Consider the following 23,670-nt stretch of genomic DNA (forward strand, 5'->3'; position numbering starts at 1 on the left):
CGATGAAGTTATTATATTAGATATAGATGAAGATTATTATGGTTGTGAAAGTGTTGTTAGTGAACTATATCGAACCAACATAGATCCTAAAATTGTTGGGCATATAGAAACTATTATAAACAGTGTTTTTTGTGGTTCTGATGTTGATGATGAATATACCCTTGATCACTTTTTCCATTTTTTCATTCAAAAAATACTACAACTAAATAAAGATATTGGTAAATGTGATCCTGGTTATAAAGGAAAGTGTATGAAGTTTGTCACTATTCAATCTATGCTATTTCAAATGATACCAACCCTCTTACAACAACTCAATAACTTCTTGTGTTCAGATGAAGCTCCTGTTTTTCTTGAAGCATTAATGAGACATCTTCTGAAATTAACAGATTTACAATTAAACATTACACAGACTATTGGGTTATGTTTGACAAGATCACCTAATACATTGCATTTTGAGCCCAGTATGAGATTTTGTGTCAGTTATAATGATCCAAATAGTACTCTAGTATTATTCCATACTCCTTCAATACAGGAGATTGAAAAAAGAACTGAGAAATTATTAACATTATTATCAGCAACAGTTTTACCCAAATTTATTACAGTGACACGATCTGTTCGAGATGGATATACACCTAGACATTTAGCAGGGAAAATAGAAACAGATATAATGCAAATATTAAATCAAAAATACCATGTACTTGATCATAATCTGGTACATTATGATGACAGTTTATTGGGTGGTAAAAAAGGATGGTATAACAGATACAAATAAAGAACTTTATACATTGTTTGTTGCTTCTAATTCAATACATGTGGAATTACTGGATTTTTACAGGTGCTAGGAGGTGCTAGTCTTTTTTAGTTCTCCATGTCTGTTTTTTCAAAATGTTGTTTGCATATTGTTCTGAATTCGGCTCTTTAAATTATGAATAGGCAGTGGTAAACAATATGTTTCCTTATAATCCTTATAAGTTTCCTTGTTTATGAGGAAAGTAAAGGGTATATCAAGTAATTTATTAGTTGGTTTGGATTGTTTTTAAGCCTTATAATTGATGCCTTTGGACTCCCAAAATCTGAACTCTTCACCAATTATCAATCATAAATGCAATCTTTTATGCACTGGAATAAAATATTATCTAGAACTTAGAGAAAACTAGAAAAAAAAAACAATATGCACATTCTTTTAATTTAATGATTTAAAATGGCTATGTGTGGTGATTTAAAATGATAATGATATAAATGGAATGTAAACAAAGCATAGTTGACCTTTTATAAAATACAATATAAATATATAAACAATACAAAAAAACTATAAAATGACAAGATTTACATACATTTTTGCTTCAATGTTGACATTTTGAAAAAAAAATTAAAACAAAACTGCATCATAATCTTGGTAAGGCTTAAATTTCAACTATTGACTTGGCTTTTGAGTACTTTCAAAAAGTTTTATGAAAAATATGAATTTATCAAAATGTTATAAAGTTTCTTCACAAAGATCTACCACTGGATCTGGATCTGTAATTTTCAGAGCTATCAAATCTGCTTAGAACTAGGTCTAATTAAGGTATATAATATTTGTATCAGTGTGGGAAGACATGTTTTGGTTAATATATAAAAGGTAATAAGAGATATAAATATTATAATGTATAACATAAGATATGTATAACGAAGTGGTAACCATAATACTGTATATTTTACGCTATTATCTTCATCTGAAAAATGATATATATTCATTATAATTAAATATTGTTCATCTTTATATATCCATCAGTATTTAACATTTTAAATAATCTGAAAACTTTGCAAAATTTTCCTAGAGGTCATTCTTCATCTTAAAACTCTTGAGTACAAACACTTGAATTTGAGCTTTACCAAAGTAATTTCTATGTTTGGTGTGATAGCAAGGAAACACTCTATGACTTGTCAATTTTGAATCCCTTTCCGAGACTCCACATAGCTAATCCTTTACTTGAAATTTTTTGTATACTTACTCATGATAGCTACACCATAACCTATATCAGCATCAGTCATCCTATAACTACAAGTTGGTACCATTATCTCCTGTATGCCTTGTGGATTACTTAGATCTAGGTATATATAGTCTGTGATATGTGTTAAATACCTCACATGTACTGGCCAATGTCCACTATCACTGTTATCATTGATACAACTATCACATAAATAATGCATTGCCTACAAACAACAAAGTTAGAACATTAATGTACAAAACAGTATGTCAAATGATGTCATAAATATACAAAGAATCCCTCTATAATCCAATAAATGCATAAAACTAAGTAATAATTCATTAAACTGAGTAATTATGAAACATGCTTAGAGGCGTTTTTCAATAATTATTTAGTTTAATGGATATAGCGTGTTATATAGAGATTCTATTCTTCAGTCATGGCACCTGGTCAGTAGGCTACAACTGTTGAATATATTATACACTTGTTGACCAAGTTTGAGACTTTAAACTTTATGTCCAATTCAATCGAATTCAGTCATACTGGTATTTATATGTTGTATGGTTTGAAAATAAAAAGTTGAAAACTCTTACCCTATGCCAATGTCCAGATATTATCAATTGTGGTTGAATTTCTTTTAAAATCTACAAAAAGATCAAATTATTGAGGAAGTTTAGTGCTGAAAATGGAGCTCAAATTGAATTCAATTTTTTTATTTGTTTTTTTTAAATTACTTATTCAGATAGTCTTTCCATTATTAGATATACTCTATTTCTGTTTTTACTTACTGGATAGATATATTCCTTCATTTTAGGTAACATAGTTTCATGGGTTAATATGACTCGAAATGATGAAGTCATTTTAGTACGGAAATCTTTCAACAATTCATCAGTACCAGGTGGTATATTAAAATGAAATTGAACATCTAACTGAAATAATGAAAATAGATATCAACATAATGGTCCATAAGCTTATATTACGACACTTCTTTATATTAAAGAGGTTCTGCCTTACAAGCTATTGTGAAAGTGCAAACCAATGGATATGAAAAGACCAGACAGTATAGGCTTCACAGGCGCATTTGAAAACCAACTAAACTTAAATGTATTTTTATATGATCAGATACAGTAATAGTTTATTACATTTTCTATTTTACCACCTTGGACATATTGTAATAGATCTATCAATCTATCTACTATCAATCTATCTACTATCAATGCAATAGAAATACAATTAAATATCAAACCTTTAAAAAATCCACCAAGTCAGTTTTAACAACACCATCAATATTTTCAAAATAACTTTCATAGCGCGCTTCTTTCAATCTGGTTCTAAAATCTCTTCCTTCGCCACCTATATCATTGTCACCCGGAATATAGACCACCTAGAATAATATACACATGTCAACATGCCTCAATGATAGATATATCACCACCTATAACATTATCACCAGTATCTAGATCACCTAGAATAATAAACACATGTCGACATGTCTCAATGATAAATATATCACCACCTATAACATTATCACCAGTATCCAGATCACCTAGAATAATAAACACATGTCGACATGTCTCAATGATAGATATATCACCACCTATATCATCACCAGTATCTAGATCACCTAGAATAATAAACACATGTCGACATGTCTCAATGATAGATATATCACCACCTATATCATCACCAGTATCTAGATCACCTAGAATAATAAACACATGTCGACATGTCTCAATGATAGATATATCACCACCTATATTATCACCAGTATCTAGATCACCTAGAATAATAAACACATGTCGACATGTCTCAATGATAGATATATCACCACCTATATCATCACCAGTATCTAGATCACCTAGAATAATAAACACATGTCGACATGTCTCAATGATAGATATATCACCACCTATATCATCACCAGTATCTAGATCACCTAGAATAATAAACACATGTCGACATGTCTCAATGATAGATATATCACCACCTATAACATTATCACCAGTATCTAGATCATGTAGAATAATAAACACATGTCGACATGTATCAATGATAAATATATCACCACCTATAACATTATCACCAGTATCTAGATCACCTAGAATAATAAACACATGTCAACATGCCTCAATGATAGATATATCACCACCTATATCATTTTCACCAGTATCTAGATCACCTAGAATAATAAACACATGTCGACATGTCTCAATGATAAATATATCACCACCTATAACATTATCACCAGTATATAGATCACCTAGAATAACAAACACATGTCTCATTGGTAGATATGTCACAACATATATCAGTATCACTTAGTATGTAGATCACCTAGATAAACATGTCTCAAACTTAGATATATCACCACATATATGTAATCACAGAATATGTCATAATGGAAGTACTTGTAATATAACTATGATATTGAAGTTAATGTAAAATCTTACGTTTGTAACTGAAGAATAAGGGTGCTTTTAACTCTATCATTAAATATTTAAGTTATTAAAGAATATTTGGTACCTTAGACTTTTTTGCAGAAGAAAATATACTATGAAATCGTTGAAAGTAACGTTCATATTCATCATGATCTGCTTGACTACCACCATCCATTAGATCTCCTAGGAAGATGACTACATCAGGAGTACAATAACTATAGGCTAACTCAAATGTTTTATATAAATACCTATAATGATAAAAGCATAACAACAATAACATCAACTCATCAAATTTTGGGTGTTGCAGAATTATTTTTTACATTAGTAGACTACTGACCAAGGTCAAGAGTGAGAAAATAACCCATCCATAGTACATAAGTATTACATTCAATCATGAAGATTAAAGCCAGCTTTCATATGTTACCACTAGGCCAAACACACAGTGTGTCAGACACTAGTCTGCTACAAAATGACTTGACTTTGCCTACCTATCAGCATCCCATCTAGCTAATGTATCTAGAGGAAAACCAATATCTTCATCTTCACCTTGTATCTGTGGATCAGCTACTAATAATACCACTAATTCTTTATCCCTGTTAATTCAAAATAAATCTTGTAATTATGGGTTGTAGGCCTATTAAATTTTTATCCTCAATAAACCAGTATGGATAGATCATATTATGTCTTGCATAGACCTACCTAAAACGCTTTTGATTGCCTGCATACTTTGTCTGAAGAATTGAAATTCATTCAGATAGGTAGGCCCTCATGTCCCATTTTCCTCATGAACAGGTAAGAGGGATATTCTTCAGGATGGGTCAACCAATGTTATACACATAGATTTATGTACAAAACATAATATAATGTACAGTAGGTAAGCCTATATAACTCTCTGACTCTAGCTAGTGTAAAATGTAAACCATCAATATAGTAATAGTAGGTTAATAAATAAACATACCTTTGTACTTTTGGAAATGTTGGCCAACTTGAGCTATGAATCCAGTAAACTATGAACTCATTATATAAAATAGTGAGTGAAATTACTGAGATAATTATTCTTTTGATTGATAAATATTTCATAAACCATGTTTCAAGTGACTTTAACATTCTTAACACCATCCTCTTTTTCAGTATTTCATGCAATTTTGACTATAAGTTAAGGTCTACATATTTTCTGACAATGTGAAATCTATTACCTAGATCTGTTTATTTGCAGACCAATTAACAGTATAATACATGATATATAGTCAGTTTTATATTAGCCTAAATGACATGAATCATTGAATGAAGAAATAAAAAAAACCAAAACAAAGTGAAAGTAGCAAAATCGGAGAGGCAACTCTTATATGGGTTTTTTTAAGCTTCAGACAACTATCAATTTTTCAATTGGCAGCCAGCCTGTCAAAATATCTACTTGTGAAGATAGACTATTTAACAAGTCTAATTAAGACAGACCCCAAGATGAAATTCTTGGCCAATTAAGACCTATTACCTACCTGGCTTTCGAGAGAAAAACCTCACGAAATTTGCTTTCTTGAAACGTTTGGTCACTTAATAAACTGCTGTAATATGTTATTGTTAAGTAAAAACTTGAATAAATGGAAGATTGCAACTGCAGATCGGAGTGCAAATGCATAACCCAATTTTTAACTTTACATCTTTGATACTTTTCGAATGACTTCCTGACAAGCAATCGGATTTAGACCTATTCCCAGATGGAAATGATCATAAATTCGCAAATTTTGACCAGAGAAGTAGGCCTAAATATTTTCTATCAAAAAAAGTTTAACATAGACCTACTATGCGTCTAATTCAACCGAAAACAGAAAATCTCAAATTTTCTTCGAGAAAATCGACTTTAGGTAGGCCTATTACCCGGCTTTCGAAAGAGAAATCCCACGAGACTGGGGCAAGTTCAGCCAATTTTCGGAAAATTCTCTGTGAATACAAAAACTTATGATAAGTTAAATATTTATCTTAAGTTTTTGTATTCACCTCTCTGGAAACATGTCTGAAAGAAAGACCTAATTGATGTCGCTCTCAAAACGTCATCTAGGCCTACTATTTGTACCACGCAAAACCCTATATAATATGTAATATTATGCTTGATATTATAAGTATATTTTAATGTTTAAAAAAAAAAAATCATTATGTAGGGCTTTGTTTGTACTTATTTTACGTGGTCTAAGAAGAATTCATCGTGGAAGTCAAAAAGTCACAATGACCGAATCTACCCCGTTTAGGGGTAAGTTTGAACACTTCCTGCGGCAAGATCGCCAATCAACGGAAATTAGGCTGTATCAAAAGTTAAAATATTCAAACTCTTAAGGAATTTTTACGCACTTAAATCTGATTCGATTACCCTAATCAGAATGACGTCACAAATCAAATCTGATTTTTGACTAAAGCGGAAGTAATAGAGCTACGACGCTCCAAGGTTGATTTACTCGATTAACCTATATCGATCTGATTCGCTGCTACAATAAATGCGCTGATTACCATAATCAAATTTGATTTGATGCAGGATAAATTGTTTTTAGACCAAATCGAATCAGATTAACACAGGATAAATTCGACTCAATCATACAACAGTAGCAGTAGGTCTATATTTTCAATTTTATTCATCGTCAGAGTCGAAGTTATGGAAGATGTAAACGATCATGCCGTAATTTTCCAACCACGACCACGTTTGCGAGGAGTTCTTCACATTCGAATGCCTAAACCAAGACTTCTGGAAGATTGTTGACATCATTTATAGACTCAAAATTCTTTAGATAGGCTAGCCTTTCAAATGGTCAGATTGCTGGCCGAACTAGCTCCTGTCAAAATAATCGGACTTGCCTCATCTGGCCTTCTTTCACAAATCACGTGATATCAACTGACGCCGGAGTCAGTCAAATGAAATACGATTCTAAGGGGCATTGTTTTTCCAAACTTCATACATATACAAAGCGATTATTGTGTGATGTTGTATATGACAGCAAAGTGTATTTCACTTAGCTTATCGGGTAAAAATTCAATTTTTGGTCATTCAATCAAGGCTAATGAATAATTGTTTGGTGAAAACGGGCGATCTGGTTCCGGCAATCTACCGTCAGGTGTTGGTGGGGTAGTAACTTATTTTAGACGCGAGTTATCAACGAATGTCGGACTTGCCCCATAGCCGAACAAGCCCCAATCTCCCAATCTGTATGAAAAGGCTTGGTCACTAAAAGCTTTATCATTCAGATTATGCAAGGTAGGGAACTTCAGTGCACTGCATTTTAAGATCGGTGTGCAAATCCAGTCTTATGGTTTTTGAATGGTAAGCTGTCAATTATATTTTATATTAACCCCAACCTGTGATGCTTAACTAAACTAGGCTAATTCAAACCTCGAGATGAAAAGGCCATAACTTAGGTTTACATTTTAGTAGAAAGATGTTTATTTTGATTTATTCTGAAATTATGTCGGTAAGAAAAATAACCAGTAGATGTTTATTTGTGGAAATATCTACGTAACTATGCTTACTATACATGATATGTTATACAAAAGTTTGAACTGTGTTTGCACGCATTATGCAAATTTGTCCTCGCCAGGATTCTTTGAAGATTATAGCTTGCCAGGCAAGGTAATATACGCCCACTGGCATCTTTAATTTTGAATATAGAATTATTTGGTAATACATAGTAACAATCACCAGTATGAAATAATCAACCTTCAGTCATACACTTCTTTTAAACTCTTGAGGTTGATACTGAATAATATTGAGTATGACTTATTGTCTCTGTTCTTGAAAACGTGTTCAATTTTAGCTCGTCAAAACTCTAGAAGGCAAATTTTCAACCTTCAGCGCGGTACTGAATAATAAAACCAAGTTTTGTCAAAATCCAACAAGAATCATACCTTTTAGTGTTTAAGAGGTAAAATTTGAAAGCGTTTTCAAGAACGAGGTCATCAACTCCTATGAAACATTTTTGGATTTTTTTTATTTTCGATAGGGTTCATCTATGGGTGAAAATAAACAACTTCACCAAGTTTCGTCAAAATCTGTCAAGAGTTGTGCCTTCTTGATTGAGATTGAGATAAAAATTGAACGCGTTCTCAAGAACAGGGGTAATAACTCATTCTAAATATTTTTCGATTTTTCTGATTTTATATAGGATTCGTCCTTGGGCGGTTGCGAACACTCACACAAAGTTTCGTCGAAATCCGTCAAGAATTGTGACTTGTAGAGTGTTTACGAGCTAAAAATTGAACCCGTTTTCAGGAACAAGGGTAATAACTTATACTAAATATTTTTCGATTCTTCTGATTTTCGATAGGGTTCATCCTTGGGTGATAACGAACACTCACACAAATTTTCGTCAAAATTCGTAAAGAATTGTGCCATCGAGAGTGTTTACGAGCTAAAAATTGAACGCGTTTTCAAGAACAACGGCAATGACTCATTCTTTAACGATTTTTTCGGCAATATACGCCGCCCATTTAATGTGGGCGTATTAAAATGGATAAAAACTATATTACTATAAATAGTTTTACTTATTCAATTTAAAAAATTGTTTATTATCATAATAAATCATAAATGTCTCGAGGCCAACCCTGCTTTACCCCCTAGCAATCCATCATCATAATGTATAGAATCATGATTGATATTATAAGTATTTTTTAATGTTTTTAAAATATCAGATTCTATTTTCTCAAAGTATTTTAATGGTGAATAACCATCTCTGACAGAACGACAGATTGTCACGATAGCTGGTGTTGGTGTACTTCTTAAAATACCCTCCAGATTAGCAGTTCTTATGTTAATTTCTGGTAAATCGGGCGTATGGAAGACAACCATGGTTCTATTCGGTCTATTGAATCCATCACATAATCTCATTCCATCTGCTGGGTTGAACTCAAACGTTTTGGAAGAGATGCTTAAGCATAAACCAACTTTAGAGATAGCAGAAAGTTGAGATTGTGTAGCAGAGAATAGATATTTAATTAATACAATGATTGCTCTATCTAACGATTTATCCTTACATAAATATTGCTCTAGGTTATTACTCTTCACTTTATCCTTCAGAGCAGTAAATAATAGTTTGCTTTCATTCTCTTTAGAAATTTCCAGATTCCGACGTTGTGAGTACGACTTAATTGTTTTAATCTGCTGAATCAAATCATAAAATATAGTATCAAATTGTCGTTCTTGGTTAATGTCAACGGGACAGAATATCTTACCGATTAGATCAGTCATTGTGTCACTTTCTTTATAAGTAATTCCTACATCGTATAGTGGTTGTATGGCAGGCTCGCAACCATAATATTCTTCATCAATATCTAAAATAATGTTATCATTTTCTGTCAACCAGTTATCACTTTTAGACAGTTCTAATGCTTTATTTTCATTCACAACTTCTACGCTTAAAGTCCTCTTTATATCGCATTTTGATTTAGGGATTTCTGACTCAGGCTGATCCAGTTCAGCATCGTCTACTGTTAAATGTATACATTTATTCATTAAGGACAATGTCGAAGCTGTTGACGGTTCTGAAGCTATCATACAAAAACAGACTGGATATGCATGACCTTGTGGTAAACCTTTAACTAATCCCATTTCTACCGTTGCTTGTATATGATCATTGTTAATGGCTGTTAAATTTTTATCCCATGGCGGCCATACCCATATAAATCTTGAAATAAGACCAGATTGTGCAGCACCCTGGAGTTAGAAAGATACATCATAAAATATACAATATGATCACACATTACGGATGCTCAAATACGACATGTTTTTGAATTTTTGAATTTCGAATTTGAAAAAATACTTTTGAATTTGAAATTTGATGTCTGTGACCACATTACGCTGATGATGCTGTTTCCCCTATTTGAGCATTCGTCATTTCTGTAAAACGAAACTATGCAGTAACCTCATTTACCAAGGAAAAAGGCAACGATTCTGAACATTGAAAACTGCTACATTTTGTACCCGATACGGTCGGTTACCAGATTGAACACTCTATATTTAAATAGCATGCTGCTTGTATATGTATCCGGTTGTTATATTTTAATTCAATGTGAAAGTGTATGCCTAGAGAAACTTTATTTAACAGCATTACATTTATTTACAATAGTATCGTTTTTAACGGTATATCAACATCAGTGAGTATGAGTTGTTGAATCATGAAAATAATTGCTGTGGAGCAGAGGTATCGTAGCACAGTATTAAATTAAGACAAAAACCCGACAAAAATAATAAACAGTTTGTCGGACAAGATGTACGGATGGATAATTGTCACGTTTAAGACCAGTAATAAATTCACTCTTAATAGTTGGTACTCCGATCCATTTTTGGATCGCTGATTTTTGAGAATTTTCATCATGACGAAAGGCTAATTTGGCAAACTTTTGGTATCTATACAAAGCTGAACCATTAAAGAGTCTATCAAGTCTACCCCCGACTATATTTAAGTGACCGAGCACTTTTTCGCAGGTGTATATACATTGGTGGAGAGGGTAGAAAAACGTTCCAAAACTTACTGCTATAAACACATCATTTTCTTGCATCATGGCGCTAACGTCTGCACTAGATACGGGTTGTCTAAACAATGGTAGAATTTCAAAGATAGGAGGCGGAGCACCATCAATATGTCCATCAATATGTAACTACAATATCAAATTAATGCCTTAATTTCATTGGTTCAACTAGATGAGTGTGGGCCCGTGGAAATAAGTTTGATGGGGCACCTCCAACGGAATTTTTTAAGAATTAATATATTGTTCCGAGAGGGAAGGGAGGGGGAGGGGGAGGGGGAGGGAGTTTGGGCGTTTCTTATTATATTCGTTTTGATATACGTGTACATGAATAGCACCCTTTCTCCAAAAAATGACGATCTTTAAATTACCCAAAACTGAGGAGAAGACGTTGCGCAACCAGAGTGAAATTTGTTGAAATAAATGTCAGCACTAACATCACATCACGCATAATAAGAATTTTTTCAGCTTTTCAGAAATTTATTTTATTGAATCGTATAATTACGCTGGTTGCAGATGTTTAATATACTGAAGCTATAATAATGTTTAATGTATCAAACAACCCAGGAATGTTTAATGTTTAATTTTTCAATAAAGAAATAGTTGCACAGCAAAGACTTACGAGTACATTATTTGTTTTAGGTATTAAACCTTTCTGAACTGCTCCAAACCAATATGGCAACACTGAAATAAAATGAAATCTAAACTAAGACAGTGTGATCTGTAGAGAAATTCTGAATTGTGAAACCTTTCACATGATTTAAGACCTAATGATCGGCTGGTGTCTTGTGTGCACTCGCAAATGTTGTGGCCCGTTTCAAGCAAATTGCGTCAACCAACCCAATGCAACACGTTGGACTACCCTGCACTACGGTACAAGTCTGTTGGCGGGAATTAAATTCATTGGAAGTATGGTTTCAGAACGTCCTCGGTTTATGGTGATTAAGAAATAATGTCGTTCCCGCCATCTTAACATGTCTAACTCATCGACATAACTTGAAATTGGTGCATTTTCTGCTTGCATCACGTCCGAAGTACACTAGACTGACTAATCGTACTAATCTACTCTATATTCTTAGCGAATAATGTGGCATACAAAACTAATGTTTTAATTTATTACCTTCATGATGTTCCTCTACTATGTAGATGGGTGTCAGACCTCGATATTCTGTAGAATGCTTAGATGCAGCCCTCAAAACACCTGTTGTATTCATACATTCCTTGCATCTTTTGTGAAGTATAGCATTGCTTGTCGCATCTCTAGCTCTCCAAAATATCAGGAACACTGATGTCCATACAATAAATGCTAGTAATAAAAAATGTTTCATTCGAAAAAAAAAGATTTTCAATTTCCGTAGTCCACTCATCCTGCAAATCGACATCAAAACTACATCCAAGCTGTTTTTCACTTTGGTTTCGTTAACTCATGAGATATGATTTATTTGATAGGAGTCATAAAACAGCTGTTATATATGTTGTATGGGAGCCGGCTGCGGCCATATCTAATCTCTACTTCTCGATCACGAGCAATTTTGAATTTTACAAATTATAACACTTTTTGAAATACTACCTTGGTCTTTGTCTTGAAGCTAGACTGAACCATTCTGATTTAGACCTATTCCCAGATGAAAATGGTCATAAATTCGCAAATTTACCCGAGAGGTAAATATTTTCTATCGAAAGAATTTGAACATACTGTGCGTCTATTTCAACCGAAAACAGGAAAATTTTCAACTTTGAAGTAGGTCTATTACCCGGCTTTCGAGAGAAAATCTCACGAAATTACTTTATGAAAAGACTTGGTCACTGAAAGCCTTATCATGAGGACTAAGCAAAGTAGGGAACTTGAAATTCAGAGAATTGCTTCTGAAGATCGGTGTGCAAATGCAGTTCAATTTTTGAATGGCAGATTGACAATTATAACTTATTCAATTTGAAAATGTTTTTTATTATCATAATAAATCATAAATGTCTCGAGGGCAAGCCTGCTTTACCCCCTAGCAATCCATCATCATAATGTATAGAATCATGATTGATATTATAAGTATTTTTTAATGTTTTTAAAATATCAGATTCTATTTTCTCAAAGTATTTTAATGGTGAATAACCATCTCTGACAGAACGACAGATTGTCACGATAGCTGGTGTTGGTGTACTTCTTAAAATACCCTCCAGATTAGCAGTTCTTATGTTAATTTCTGGTAAATCGGGCGTATGGAAGACAACCATGGTTCTATTCGGTCTATTGAATCCATCACATAATCTCATTCCATCTGCTGGGTTGAACTCAAACGTTTTGGAAGAGATGCTTAAGCATAAACCAACTTTAGAGATAGCAGAAAGTTGAGATTGTGTAGCAGAGAATAGATATTTAATTAATACAATGATTGCTCTATCTAACGATTTATCCTTACATAAATATTGCTCTAGGTTATTACTCTTCACTTTATCCTTCAGAGCAGTAAATAATACTTTGCTTTCATTTTCTTTAGAAACTTTCAGATTCCGACGTTGTGAGTACGACTTAATTGTTTTAATCTGCTGAATCAAATCATAAAATATAGTATCAAATTGTCGTTCTTGGTTAATGTCAACGGGACAGAATATCTTACCGATTAGATCAGTCATTGTGTCACTTTCTTTATAAGTAATTCCTACATCGTATAGTGGTTGTATGGCAGGCTCGCAACCATAATAATCTTCATCAATATCTAAAATAATGTTATCATTTTCTTTCAACCAGTTACCACTTTTAGACAGTTCTAATGCTTTATTTTCATTCACAACTTCTACGCTTAAAGTCCTCTTAATATCACATTTTGATTTTGGGATTTCTGACTCAGACAAATACAGTTCAGAATCGTCTACTGTTAAATGTAAACATTTATTCATTAAGGACAATGTCGAAGCTGTTGACGGTTCTGAAGCTATCAAACAAAAACAGACTGGATATGCATGACCTTGTGGTAAACCTTTAACTAATCCCATTTCTACCGTTGCTTGTATATGATCATTGTTAATGGCTGTTAAATTTCTATCCCATGGCGGCCATACCCATATAAATCTTGAAATAAGACCAGATTGTGCAGCACCCTGGAGTTAGAAAGATACATCATAAAATATACAATATGATCACACATTACGGAAGCTCATATACGACATGTTTTTGAATTTTTGAATTTCAAATTTGAAAAAATATTTTTGAATTTGAAAATATATTTTTGAATTTGAAAAAAAAAAAAACTTTCAAATTTGAAATTCAATATGTCTGTGACCACATTACGCTGATGATGCTGAAAATATGTTTCCCCCATGTCTTGGTACCGTCACTTCGACTAATGAGAAATTAAATTGTACCCCAGTGAGGAGATTACTAGTCCACAATAAATATCCCGAGACTTGTGGCTATTACTCATATGAAAGATTTGAGTTGCTCTTAAAAATACTCCGATTGTCTATTTGCTTATTTCAGTGCCCTTGCTGATTAATTTTAACCATTCACTCTTTGAAACATTAACGGCTGTCTGTCTTTGCTTAAGGCTATTATATAGGCTAATTCTTAGCACTCTGATAGGGGTGTGTGTGTGTGTGGGGTTGTACGTTCGAGCAATTGTGTCAAACTCGAAATATTATCATGCATAAGAATTAACACAATAATTTTTCAAAGCCGAAAGTATTTTTAGAAAGTCAAAAGTATGTTTTTAAATTCCAAAGTATTTTATAAATTCATAAGTACTTTTACAAATTTAAAAGTATTTTTACAAACTCAAAAGTGTCTTTTATAAAGTCAAAAATAAAATTTCAAATTCGAAATTCAAAAACACGCCCTATTTGAGCATTCGTCATTTCTGTAAAACGAAACTTTGCAGTAACCAAGTTAAAAGGCAACGATTCTGAGCATTGAAAACTGCTACATTTTATTCCCACACGGTCGGTTAGCAGATTGAACACTATATTTAAATAGCATGCTGCTAATACATGTATCTGGTGGTTATACTTTAATTCATTGAAGTGTTTGCCTAGAAAAACTTTACTTTTGTTAACAGCATTACATTTATTTACAATAGTGTCGTTATTAACGGTATATCAATATCACCAAGTGTGAGTTGTTGAATCATGAAAATAATTGCTGTGGAGCAGAGGTATCGTAGCACAGTATTAAATTAAGACAAAAACCCGACAAAAATAATAAACAGTTTGTCGGACAAGATGTACGGATGGATAATTGTCACGTTTAAGACCAGTAATAAATTCACTCTTAATAGTTGGTACTCCGATCCATTTTTGGATCGCTGATTTTTGAGAATTTTCATCATGACGAAAGGCTAATTTGGCAAACTTTTGGTATCTATACAAAGCTGAACCATTAAAGAGTCTATCAAGTCTACCCCCGACTATATTTAAGTGACCGAGCACTTTTTCACGGGTGTATATAAATTGGTGGAGAGGGTAGAAAATAATTCCAAAACTTACTGCTATAAACACATCATTTTTTTGCATCATGGCGCTAACTTCTGCACTAGATACGGGTTGTCTAAACAATGGTAGAATTTCAAAGATAGGAGGCGGGGCACCATCAATATGTCCATCAATATGTAACTACAATATCAAATTAATGCCTTATTTTCATTGGCTCAACAAGATGATCATCTTTAAATTCCTCAAAACTAAGAAAAAGACGTTGCGCAACCAGAGTGAAATTTATTGAAATAAATGTCAGCACTAACATCACATCACGCATAATAAGAATTTTTTCAGCTTTTCAGAAATTTATTTTATTGAATTGTATAAGTACCCTGGTATACTTTAGCTATAATAATGTTTAATGTATCAAACAACCCAGGAATGTTTAATGTTTAATTTTTCAATAAAGAAATAGTGGCACTGCAAAGACTTACGAGTACATTATTTGTTTTAGGTATTAAACCTTTCTGAGCTGATCCAAACCAATATGGCAACACTGGAATAAAATGAAAAATAGAAATGAAATCTAAACTATAACAGTGTGATCTGTAGAGAAATTATAAATTGTGAAACCTTTCACATGAGTTAAGACCTTATGGTCCGCTGGTGTCTTGTGAGCACTCGCAGTTGTTGCGGTCCGTTTCAAGAAAGTCAGTTGCGTCAACCGACCCAATGCAACACGGTTGACTACCCTGCACTACGGTATAAGTCTGCTGGCGGGAATTAAATTCATTGGAAGTATTCACGAAAAATGGTTTCAGAACTCCCCCGGTTTTTGGTGATTAAGAAATAATGTCGTTCCCGCCTTCTACCTACCTGGAATTTTTTGCATTTTCGGCTAGAATCACGTCCGAAGTACACTAGACTGACTAATCGTACAGATCTAATTTATATTCTTAGCGAATAATGTGGCCCGCATTAGCTCCCACGATCATGTAGACCGACCTACACGATAAATTAAAATGAATGCAGTTTTCTTGTACAACAGATAGCATACTCTTCCAGGTGCTGCGACAAAATATATCCAAAGGCGTTTACAGTCCGATAAAGTCAGTCGTTAGACATAAAAAACTAATGTTTTAATTTATTACCTTCATGATGTTCTTCTACTATGTAGATGGGTGTCAGACCTCGATGTTCCGTAGAATGCTTAGATGCAGCCCGCAATACACCTGTTGTATTCATACATTCCTTACAACTTTTGTGAACTAACATAGCATTGCTTGTGGCATCTCTGACTGTCCAAAATATCAGGAACACTGATGTCCATACAATAAATGTTAGTAATAAAAAATGTTTCATTCGACATTGAAACAGTTTCAGTTTCCGTAGTCCACTCATCCTGCAGATCGACATCAAACTACATCCGAACTGTTTTTTACTTTGGTTTCAGATAAAATTTATTTGATAGGAGTCATAAAACAGCTGTTATATTTGTCGTATGGGAGCCGGCTGCGGCCATATATAATCTCTACTTCTCGCTAACTAGCTTTTTAGTTTTACATAAGACACATTTTGAAATACTACCTTGGTCTTTGTCTTGAAGCTAGACTGAACCATTCTGATTTAGACCTATTCCCAGATGAAAATGGTCATAACTTCGCAAATTTTGACCCGAGAGGTAAATATTTTCTATCACAAAAGGTTGAACATAATGTGCGTTTATTTCAACTGAAAACAGGAAAATAGAAAAAATTTTCGAGAAAATCAACTTTGAAGTAGGCCTAAATCTCACGAAATTACTTTATGAAAAGACTAGGTCTCTGAAAGCCTTATCATGAAGACTAAGCAAGGTAGGGAACTTGAAATTCAGAGCATTGTATCTTAAGATCGGTGTGCAAATGCAGTTCAAATTTCAATTTGACATCTCTGGTGGTTTTTTCGAATGGCAGGCTGTCAATTATATTTTATATTAACCCCAACCTGTGAAGCTTTAACTAAACTAGGCTAATTCAAACCCCGAGATAACTTTTGTCAATTTTGACCCGAGAGGTATAATGTTAATATCAGACGAGAGTTATCAATTACGCTTTAGGTCTACATTTTAGTAGAAAGATGTTTATTTTGATTTATTCTGAAATTAAGTCGCTAAGCAAAATAACCAGTAGATGTTTATTTGTGAAAAAATCTACATAACTAATTTGAAAAGTTTGAACTTTGTATTTACACTCATTATGCAAATTTGTCCTCCCAGGATTCTTTGATGCTTGAAATGGATAAGAAATATATTGGTTTAAATATTTTACTTATTAAATTTTAAAATCTTTTTTATTATCATAATAAATCATAAATGTCTCGAGGGCAACCCTGCTTTACCCCCTAGCAATCCATCATCATAATGTATAGAATCATGATTGATATTATAAGTATTTTTTAATGTTTTTAAAATATCAGATTCTATTTTCTCAAAGTATTTTAATGGTGAATAACCATCTCTGACAGAACGACAGATTGTCACGATAGCTGGTGTTGGTGTACTTCTTAAAATACCCTCCAGATTAGCAGTTCTTAAGTTAATTTCTGGTAAATCGGGTGTATGGAAGAAAACCATGGTTCTATTCGGTCTATTGAATCCATCACATAATCTCATTCCATCTGCTGGGTTGAACTGGAAAGTTTTGGAAGAAACACTCAAACATAAACCAACTTTAGAGATAGCAGAAAGTTGAAATTGTGTAGCAGAGAATAGATATTTAATTAATACAATGATTGCTCTACCTAACGATTTATCCTTACATAAATATTGCTCTAGGTTATTACTCTTCACTTTATCCTTCAGAGCAGTAAATAATGCTTTGCTTTCATTCTCTTTAGAAATTTCCAGATTCCGACGTTGTGAGTACGACTTAATTGTTTTAATCTGCTGAATCAAATCATAAAATATAGTATCAAATTGTCGTTCTTGGTTAATGTCAACGGGACAGAATATCTTACCGACTAAATAAGTCATCGAGTCACTTTTTTTGTCAGTAATTCCTACATCGTATAGTGGTTGTATGGCAGGCTCGCAACCATAATAATCTTCATCAATATCTAAAATAATGTTATCATTTTCTGTCAACCAGTTATCACTCTTAGACAGTTCTAATGCTTTATTTTCATTCACAACTTCTACGCTTAAAGTCCTCTTTATATCGCATTTTGATTTAGGGATTTCCGACTCTGACCAATCCAGCTCACGAACGTTTTCTGTTATATGTATACATTTATTCATTAAGGACAATGTCGAAGCTGTTGACGGTTCTGAAGCTATCAAACAAAAACAGACTGGATATGCATGACCTTGTGGTAAACCTTTAACTAATCCCATTTCTACCGTTGCTTGTATATGATCATTGTTAATGGCTGTTAAATTTTTATCCCATGGCGGCCATACCCATATAAATCTTGAAATAAGACCAGATTGTGCAGCACCCTGGAGTAAGAAAGATACATCATAAAATATCGTTATTTCTTTATAAAATGAAATCTTTCATCTACCAAGGAAAAAGGCAACGATTCTGAACATTGAAAACTGCTACATTTTGTTCCCAATACGGTTGGTTACCAGATTGAACACGCTATAATTTATATAGGCCTATTTAAATGATATGCTAGACTACTGGTGTATGTATCTGGTGATAAAATTTTAATTCCTTTTTGAAGTGTTTGACTGGCGAAGCTGTACTTTTGTTAACACGTATTTACAATCGTGTCATTATTAATCAACTGTATATCCTGTTTCAACATCCGCGAGCGTGAGTTGTCGAATCAGGAAAACAATTGCTGTGGAGCAGAGGTATTATAGCACAATATCAAATTAGGACAAAAACCCGACAAATGTGGTCCTACCTGTTTGTCGGACATGATGTACGTATGGATTATTTGCACGTCTAAGACCAGACGTAAATTAATTCTCAATAGAAGATACTCCGATCGGAGCCCTAGTTTTTGAGAATTGTTGGTATCTATATACAAAGCTGAACCATTAACGATTCCATCAAGACGTTAATGGACAGATATTCTACAATGACTACGGAACCGAAATACAGTCGAGGGGAGAAAAGTCTAACACGACTGTATTTAATCGGCCGATCACTTTTTCACGGATGTATAAAAATTGGTGAAGGGGGTAGAAAAACGGCCGAAACTTACTGCTATGAACACATCATTTTGTTGCATCATGGCTTTAACTTCTGCACTAGATACGGGTTGTCTAAACAATGGTAGAATTTCAAAGATAGGAGGCGGAGCACCATCAATATGTCCATCAATATGTAACTACAATATCAAATTAATCTCTTATTATCAGTGGCTCAACTAGTTGGTTCGGGCCCCTTTTTAGAATTAATATGCTCTTCTGCATTTTATTCTGGGGGCCATGGAATAGGTCCAAACTCCTGTGGTAGTTGAGCCACTGCTTATTAGTATGTTTATACATGTATTCTAATAGCACATTTTTCCTCCAAAATAACGACCCTTAAAGGAACAATACAATAGATAAACTCTTCCCCAAAATCTAAGAATACGGCGTTGCGCAACCAAGAGTATCAGCACTAACATCACATGACGCGTGTTAAGAATTATTAAATCTTTTCAGAAATTTATTTTATTGAATTGTATAATTACGCTGGTTGCAGATGTTTAATATACTTTAACTATAAGTTTAATGTATCAAACGACACAAAAATGTTTAATGTTTAATTTTTTAATAAAGAAATAGTGGCACTGCAAAGACTTACGAGTACATTATTTGTTTTAGGTATTAAACCTTTCTGAGCTGATCCAAACCAATATGGCAACACTGGAATAAAATGAACAAGTGGTTGCCTAGCAAGATACGCCCACTTTCCCAATTAAACGACGATCACTAATCTGTGTCAAATCATACCAAAAATCTAATTAATTTTGTGCAAGATATTGTTGATTTAATCAAACACACAAAATGTTATAAAATTCTGACATAAACTGTCACTTCTATCGCTTTGGACAAGCCAACACATTTTGGTGCGTTTTTACTAAGTCAAAGGCAATAACTCAAATTCCATTGATCGAAAAATTGTCAAATTCAAAGACTAAGATTTCATCATTATAAATTATCACACCAAATTTCATTTAAATCGGATGAAATCTGTAGTCTCTAAAATTTTAACGCGTTTTCGTAAGTCAAGGATATTAACTCAGAAAGATAGCCAAATTCGATCTTGTCCAAAATCTCATCATTATAAGTATTCACACCAAATTTCACAAAAATCAGATAAAAACTGTAGTTTCTATTGCGTTTACAAACAAAATTTTGACGGATGGACTGACAGACCGACGGACGGACAGACAGGGGCTACGACAATATACGACCACATTACAACGTGGGCGTATAAAAATACAAATGAAATCTAAATTAATATAGCGTGATCTGTGGAGAATTTGTGAATTGTGAAACCTTTCACATGATTTAAGACCTGATGAGCGGCTGGTGTCTTGTGAACACTCACAGTTGCGGGCCGTGTCAAGAGTCAACCAACCGTTTGCGACACTGTTGGACTACCCTGCACTACGGTACAAGTCTTCTGATGGGAATTGAATTCATTAAAAGTATTCACAAAAAGTGGTGTCGAAAGGTCCTCGGTTTTTGGTGATTAAGAAATAATGTCGTCCCCGCCTTCCAAACAAATCCACCTAACCCCATAACTTGTAATTTTGTGCATTTTCGGCTGCAATCAGGTCCGAAGTACACTAGATTGACCATAACATTCGTCTTGTACAGCTGACACAATGAGAAGATAGCGGACCTTCCAGTTGCTGCGACAAGATAAAACCTGGCGATTACAGTCCGATACAATCGGACGTTGGACATACAAACTAGTGTTTTAATTTATTACCTTCATGATGTTCCTCTACTATGTAGATGGGTGTCAGACCTCGATATTCTGTAGAATGCTTAGATGCAGCCCGCAATACACCTGTTGTATTCATACATTCCTTGCATCTTTTGTGAACTAACATAGCATTGCTTGTCGCATCTCTAGCTCTCCAAAATATCAGGAACACTGATGTCCATACAATAAATGCTAGTAATAAAAAATGATTCGTTCGACATTGAAACAGTTTCAGTTTCCGTAGTCCACTCATCCTGCAGATCGACATCAAACTCAATCCAAACTGTTTTTCACTTTGGTTTCATCAACCCGGATATGATTTATTTGATGGAAGTCATCAAACGGCTGTCTGTCGCTGTCAATGTAAGATGTGTGAACATTCATTATGTTTCTAACACCGCAATTTATTTCTGATCAAACATATTGTATTCTTAATAAGTTTTTCAATTGTTCATAAAATCAGAGTATTACACTTGAATATCAATTTACACTTCATTTTCAATCACTAATATCATTTCATGCCTTAAACCAAACTAATAAATGCTATTCTTTCAAACCTCTAATGAATAGAAAATGTATATCATTGTAGGATTTTGATCGAAACTGTTTCCTACTCTTATACTATGCATTGCAATTCGTCTCACTTCTGTCTTCATACTTGTAGCTTTTGACAAGATATAAATAAATATATCTTACCTTGTCAGTTGAATTCAGGTCAGTAAAGAAGATCCGGTTATTTTGTGAGATATAGTCGTAATCTTTAAACCTGTGTAGAATTAAGTCGTTTTAAGTATAGATATTGTTAATATATATAGGTCACAAAGACAATTCAAATAAGGATATAGAAGACATAGTATGTTCTTTAAAACCTGACGTTTTTTGTGTTGTTTATCCACGAGCTCTTCATGTTTACAGTTTATCATTCTTCATAGGTACTCGGTCAATCACTCTACGTAGGCACTTTTCAATGTTCTAACCAATCTGTCCATCTGCTCTTCATCGTACAGTTTATCATTCTGTCCATCAGCTCTTCAATGCACTTTTTATGATTCTGTCCATGTGCTCCGTACAGTTTATCATTTCTGTCGATGCACTCTTCAATGTATTGTTTATCATTCTCTTGATGTACTCTTCATTGTATCATTTATCATTTTGTACGTGTGCTCTGTACAGTTTAATATTCTGTCCATCTACTCTCCAGTGTACAGTTTAACATTCTGTCCATCTGCTCTTCAATGGTCAGTTTAATATTCTGTCCATCTGCTCTTCAATGATCAGTTTAATATTCTGTCCATCTACTCTCCAGTGTACAGTTTAACATTCTGTCCATCTGCTCTTCAATGATCAGTTTAATATTCTGTCCATCTACTCTTCAATGTACAGTTTAACATTCTGTCCATCTGCTCTTCAATGGTCAGTTTAATATTCTGTCCATCTACTCTTCAATGTACAGTTTAACATTCTGTCCATCTGCTCTTCAATGGTCAGTTTAATATTCTGTCCATCTACTCTCCAGTGTACAGTTTAATATTCTGTCCATCTGCTCTTCAATGATCAGTTTAATATTCTGTCCATCTGCTCTTCAATGGTCAGTTTAATATTCTGTCCATCTACTCTCCAGTGTACAGTTTAACATTCTGTCCATCTGCTCTTCAATGATCAGTTTAACATTCTGTCCATCTGCTCTTCAATGGTCAGTTTAATATTCTGTCCATCTACTCTCCAGTGTACAGTTTAACATTCTGTCCATCTGCTCTTCAATGATCAGTTTAATATTCTGTCCATCTACTCTTCAATGTACAGTTTAACATTCTGTCCATCTGCTCTTCAATGGTCAGTTTAATATTCTGTCCATCTACTCTTCAATGTACAGTTTAACATTCTGTCCATCTGCTCTTCAATGGTCAGTTTAATATTCTGTCCATCTACTCTTCAGTGTACAGTTTAACATTCTGTCCATCTGCTCTTCAATGGTCAGTTTAATATTCTGTCCATCTACTCTCCAGTGTACAGTTTAACATTCTGTCCATCTGCTCTTCAATGATCAGTTTAATATTCTGTCCATCTACTCTTCAATGTACAGTTTAACATTCTGTCCATCTGCTCTTCAATGGTCAGTTTAATATTCTGTCCATCTACTCTTCAATGTACAGTTTAACATTCTGTCCATCTGCTCTTCAATGGTCAGTTTAATATTCTGTCCATCTGCTCTTCAATGTACAGTTTAACATTCTGTCCATCTGCTCTTCAATGTACAGTTTAATATTCTGTCCATCTGCTCTTCAATGTACAGTTTAACATTCTGTCCATCTGCTCTTCAATGGTCAGTTTAACATTCTGTCCATCTGCTCTTCAATGGTCAGTTTAATATTCTGTCCATCTGCTCTTCAATGTACAGTTTAATATTCTGTCCATCTGCTCTTCAATGTACAGTTTAACATT

The 23,670-nt window shown here is 33.7% G+C and overlaps 5 protein-coding genes across 5 annotated transcripts in view; 1 reads left to right on the forward strand and 4 right to left on the reverse strand.

Moving 5' to 3' along the window:
• Positions 1-790, forward strand: part of LOTGIDRAFT_229697 (hypothetical protein) — a 2,940-nt gene extending 2,150 nt beyond the window's left edge. The window contains exon 6 of the mRNA XM_009067113.1: positions 333-790. Coding sequence (XP_009065361.1) covers positions 333-772 — 440 coding nt within the window. The 3' untranslated portion in view covers positions 773-790. The remainder of the gene's footprint in view (positions 1-332) is intronic.
• A 384-nt stretch (positions 791-1,174) lies between these two features.
• Positions 1,175-5,527, reverse strand: LOTGIDRAFT_229698 (hypothetical protein; the record flags this gene model as incomplete). Its single annotated transcript, XM_009067114.1, has 10 exons — positions 1,175-1,715; positions 1,995-2,196; positions 2,564-2,614; positions 2,759-2,899; positions 3,217-3,354; positions 3,413-4,068; positions 4,117-4,230; positions 4,523-4,656; positions 4,897-5,001; positions 5,367-5,527. 10 exons carry the CDS (start codon positions 5,525-5,527, stop codon positions 1,537-1,539), a joined length of 1,881 nt encoding a protein of 626 aa, XP_009065362.1. The 3' UTR covers positions 1,175-1,536.
• A 3,439-nt stretch (positions 5,528-8,966) lies between these two features.
• Positions 8,967-12,276, reverse strand: LOTGIDRAFT_155579 (hypothetical protein; the record flags this gene model as incomplete). The annotated part of the gene is made up of 4 exons (XM_009067115.1): positions 8,967-10,097; positions 10,916-11,041; positions 11,532-11,593; positions 12,030-12,276. 4 exons carry the CDS (start codon positions 12,274-12,276, stop codon positions 8,967-8,969), a joined length of 1,566 nt encoding a protein of 521 aa, XP_009065363.1.
• A 595-nt stretch (positions 12,277-12,871) lies between these two features.
• LOTGIDRAFT_155580 (hypothetical protein) lies at positions 12,872-16,714 on the reverse strand (the record flags this gene model as incomplete). Its single annotated transcript, XM_009067116.1, has 4 exons — positions 12,872-14,002; positions 15,383-15,508; positions 15,808-15,869; positions 16,465-16,714. The coding sequence occupies 4 exons, from the start codon at positions 16,712-16,714 to the stop codon at positions 12,872-12,874; spliced, it is 1,569 nt and encodes a 522-aa protein (XP_009065364.1).
• A 943-nt stretch (positions 16,715-17,657) lies between these two features.
• LOTGIDRAFT_155581 (hypothetical protein) lies at positions 17,658-21,481 on the reverse strand (the record flags this gene model as incomplete). The annotated part of the gene is made up of 4 exons (XM_009067117.1): positions 17,658-18,788; positions 19,508-19,633; positions 20,095-20,156; positions 21,232-21,481. 4 exons carry the CDS (start codon positions 21,479-21,481, stop codon positions 17,658-17,660), a joined length of 1,569 nt encoding a protein of 522 aa, XP_009065365.1.
• Between the last annotated feature and the right edge of the window lie 2,189 nt (positions 21,482-23,670).

The sequence above is a fragment of the Lottia gigantea genome (assembly GCF_000327385.1).
Source record: "Lottia gigantea unplaced genomic scaffold LOTGIsca_8, whole genome shotgun sequence".
Taxonomy (NCBI): domain Eukaryota; kingdom Metazoa; phylum Mollusca; class Gastropoda; family Lottiidae; genus Lottia; species Lottia gigantea.